General features: G+C 57.9%; 1 protein-coding gene across 1 annotated transcript; it reads left to right on the forward strand.

Annotated features, from left to right (window-relative positions):
* The first annotated feature begins 305 nt into the window (after positions 1-305).
* LOC113211026 (uncharacterized) lies at positions 306-3,327 on the forward strand. The gene is made up of 2 exons (XM_026429261.2): positions 306-559; positions 1,797-3,327. Exon 2 carries the CDS (start codon positions 1,800-1,802, stop codon positions 3,234-3,236), a length of 1,437 nt encoding a protein of 478 aa, XP_026285046.1. The 5' UTR covers positions 306-559; positions 1,797-1,799; the 3' UTR covers positions 3,237-3,327.
* The last annotated feature ends 305 nt before the right edge of the window (positions 3,328-3,632 follow it).

Below are 3,632 nucleotides of genomic sequence, written 5' to 3' on the forward strand. Positions count from 1 at the left end.
CGCGCTGGGGGCGCGGCGCCGCCATGCGCGGCCGGGCTCCCTAGAAGTTCCCAGCACCGTGGTTTACACCCCCCCCCCCAGGAAAACCCGGGTTGGTGGCGGGGCTGGGGCAGACAGAGGCCCCGGGGCTTTTCCAGTGATGATAGCGACTAACAAAAACGTGACGACCCGAGCGACGATTCAAACCTCCGCGCGGCGATCTGAGCGCGCCCTCGTGGCGACTTGTCGCGGTCGGGACCTGGAGGGAGGGGGATCACGGGGCTCCTCTGTGACTTCTAAAAAACAGGGTGAGATGGGGGGGCAACGCTTCTGGGGAGCTCCGGAATACCCCTCCTTGCAAGCCCGGAGCTTCTGATCGCCCTCCCTGGTGGCCCCACGCTCAGCAGCACAAGGCTGTGGCTCTGCTGTGGGTCGGCCAGACCTCACCTCGTTCGCATCAGTCATCGCCATCAGTCGCTCGCTGTCGTTCGTGTCAGTCCGTCTCCAGCTCGGCGCGGCCAGGGAGGGTCACTCACCGACGATCAGATCACCCCCTACACAACTACTCATATTCAGCAAGGTAGGTCCGGAAGTCGGTGGGGTGGGCGTGGATCGGTTACTGGGTTGACTCCGCAGAGATGTGCACAATGCATGTCTGCCCTGCATTTCTTAAAAAAATTAACGTTCTGGAAGGTGCTTTTGTAATATATCACTAAGTGTTGTGTATCAGGAATGGCTAAGACACTGATTTCGAGAATGAAGCCAATTAAAAGTGGGGAAAACAGCCGATTCACAGTGTTCATAACCCTCGTAGGTTGTTTATTTTCATTTTACTCGGATGATTTTCAAAGTCAAACACTAACCTCTCTACCAGACAAATTAAAAAGACTGATAAATCGCTGTCACGCCTAGTAGTTGACGAGAAATATGTTTAAATTGACTTGAAAGCCGTGTCTCTGAAACGCAAAACCGGGACTCGTCCTCTCGGTGACCAATGAAAGTGCGACTAGAAAGTCGTGGTGCGACGTTTTCACATTTGTCAGCATCGTAAAATCAAAGTAGAGAGTACAACGAATTTAATGGTGGATTTTGTCTCGTAAGGAGAGTGGTCTCACGATCAGTCTCCATCAGCCGGCTTGCAGCCGACAACATAACCTAGCTCCTAGACTCCCGTCTCCACACAGGTGCCGCCCGGGTTGGCCTACCCGTCGTGTCACAGGCGTGTGGAGTGGAAGGAGTAAGATCGCAAAGTAGATCAAGTTTTGTTTTTCATTGAGAGATCGACCAGGCACTCAAGTTTGTTAACCCCGTGGCCTAGACCACCTTACCCAGTCCCAAGCACTCGGTTAGAATGCACCCCGGCAGCCCAGGCCGACCTTAAACGGGTTTCAGGCACTCGGCCAAGGCACTCAGATAGGGTCGCCTAACCACCTCAAGGTCCCCCCCCCCCAGGCGGCTCGAACGTACTTTTTGGACAGGGCCAACCGAGTGCCTGTCCGCCGGTTTCTTTCTTGATGTCGGATCTCTAGCTCAGCTTCCAGCTCTAGCTTTAGCTAGTCCCCGCTCCCCGCTCCACCCGTCGGTATCCCTTTGCGCCTGCGATGTGATGGGTAGGCCAACCCGCGCGGCACCCGCGTGTAGTCGGTGGCCCACCTCACTGTTTAGAGAAGGACTGCCAGCGGCGGTGGGCCACGGAAATTTTCCGAAAGTTTTTAGGACTCTCCGGCGCTTCCCACGCTAGCTACCCCGGCGCGTTCACGAGTAACGCCGCGCCGACTGTCTCTCTCGTGCTGACCCCAGGTTGTGTCTTCTCGCAGGACATGGAGCTGACGGCGCTGCCTGACGACGCCCTGGTGGCGGTGATGCAGCTCCTGGACGTGCGGGACCTGCTGTCCTGCCGGCTCGCTTGCAGGCGGCTCGGGGAGCTGGCCCTGCACCCGGACGCGTGGCGCCGTCGTGCGCTCGACTTGTTCCCGGACAGCGTAAGGTGCATCTGTCCGATGCTGCGTCTGGCGCCGTGTGCGCTCTCGATGCACGTCGAGTTCCCGGGATCACTTTGGCGTCACGGGGACACTTCATCAGCTGAGGCGATCACCACTTCAAAGTGTGCTGTAAACATTTTGAGAGTGCTCGTCGATGAGCATTGTGGCGTCCTGGACGCCAAGGCGCTGATCCTCCAACAGCATTCGCTCGGCCGACTGAAGGAGCTCCGACTTTATTTACTCTGCAACAGACAGCAAGACGAGTCTCTGTTACTACGCACGGTGGCGTCCATGCCCAGCCTGGAGAGGCTGTGGATCGTCACGTCAGGCAAGGACAGGAAGCCCACCCCCATCCCAACCAGGCTGCGGATAACTCCGTCCCTAAAGTCTTTCGCTTGCGACTCAGGAAAGAATTGGCCCTTCATCCACAGGATGCTGTCTCGACACGCCGCCACCTTAGAGACTGTGCTCGTCTCCGGTCTCAGAACCCCACTCTCGATTGTACCTCTGGTCACTGGCATGCCGAACCTGACCAGTCTGAAGTGCGATTGTTCCCCTGGAATTAAGGGCATTCTAGGTGCTGCATCTCTCAGGGAGCTGCACCTCGTGATCACGTCTTTCGGGGGGCGGGGGGCTGAGGCCGCCGATGTGACCGCTGCCGCTGACGGGGTCCTGGAGGCTGCAGAGCTCCTCCGGCGCGCCGAGCACCTGCGCGCAGTCACCCTCGAGTACACCCCTGCATTATTTTGCACGGAAGTCTTTGGCGCTGACCTCGTCCTGGCCTTGGCGTCGTCGGGGAGGTCCCGCCTGGAGACGCTGTGCATTGAGGATTATGGAGGTGTCAGGCCTAGCGGGTTTCCCCAGCTGCAGCCGCTGGTCAGCGCGCTGCCCGGGCTGCCGTCGCTGCTGCACCTGAAGGTGGCCGCGGACGCCGACATCGCGAGCGAGCTCCTCTCCGCCATCAGCCCCGCCTCAGCCCCGGCGCTGCAGAGCGTCGAGCTGCCGCTGCGAGGAAGGCGTGCGCACACGTGGCTCCACGGCGACGCGGTCAAGGCTGCCTTCTCGGCCAACCCCTCGCTCCACATCAAGATGAGGTTTCCATTGTGTGGTGACGATGACTGCGAGACGTGCGAACTGGCCCGTCACCACGAGCCGCTCAGTCGTAGGTCTCATAACCAGAAATCTAACCTTGGTCTTTTCTCTCATGACCCTAAGGAGAAATGTTTGCAGGGTCACTCCTCTGACCGCCCGTGGGTCCGCGTTCCCGTTACCTAGTGCGCCTTTGTAACCACAGTCCATTGCCCATACAAGTAAATGGTAAATGTAACGATTGTGACACCTTAATATTTTTCTGTACTTCACAACTACTGAAATTATAATCAACTATTAATAGTTGTAAAATTGTATTCTTTTTTTCTTGATCCGCCATAAATGCGAACACCACATGCTCATATTTTTCTAGCCAATCGCATCCTGGACGGATCACCTTTACCAACTCAAAACTTTCCTTAGCTGAGCTGCGAGCTGCGACACATTTTTCGGGTACCTGCTCGCCTCTGGTCTGGTCGCCGCCTGGGTATTTCCTGCAAGCGGGTGCCGGCCCGCGGCTGGACCTCGGCGCCGGCCGCCTGCCGCCTCCTGGGCCTGGTCGTTGTACCCCCCCCCCCCCCC

The sequence above is a fragment of the Frankliniella occidentalis genome, unplaced genomic scaffold (genome assembly GCF_000697945.3).
Source record: "Frankliniella occidentalis isolate FOCC.00 unplaced genomic scaffold, Focc_3.1 Scaffold3, whole genome shotgun sequence".
In the NCBI taxonomy this organism is placed as follows: Eukaryota; Metazoa; Arthropoda; class Insecta; order Thysanoptera; family Thripidae; genus Frankliniella; species Frankliniella occidentalis.

Excerpts from the sequence above, each read along its gene's own strand:
- LOC113211026 (XM_026429261.2), top strand. The coding sequence starts at position 1,800 with ATGGAGCTGACGGCGCTGCCTGACGACGCCCTGGTGGCGGTGATGCAG.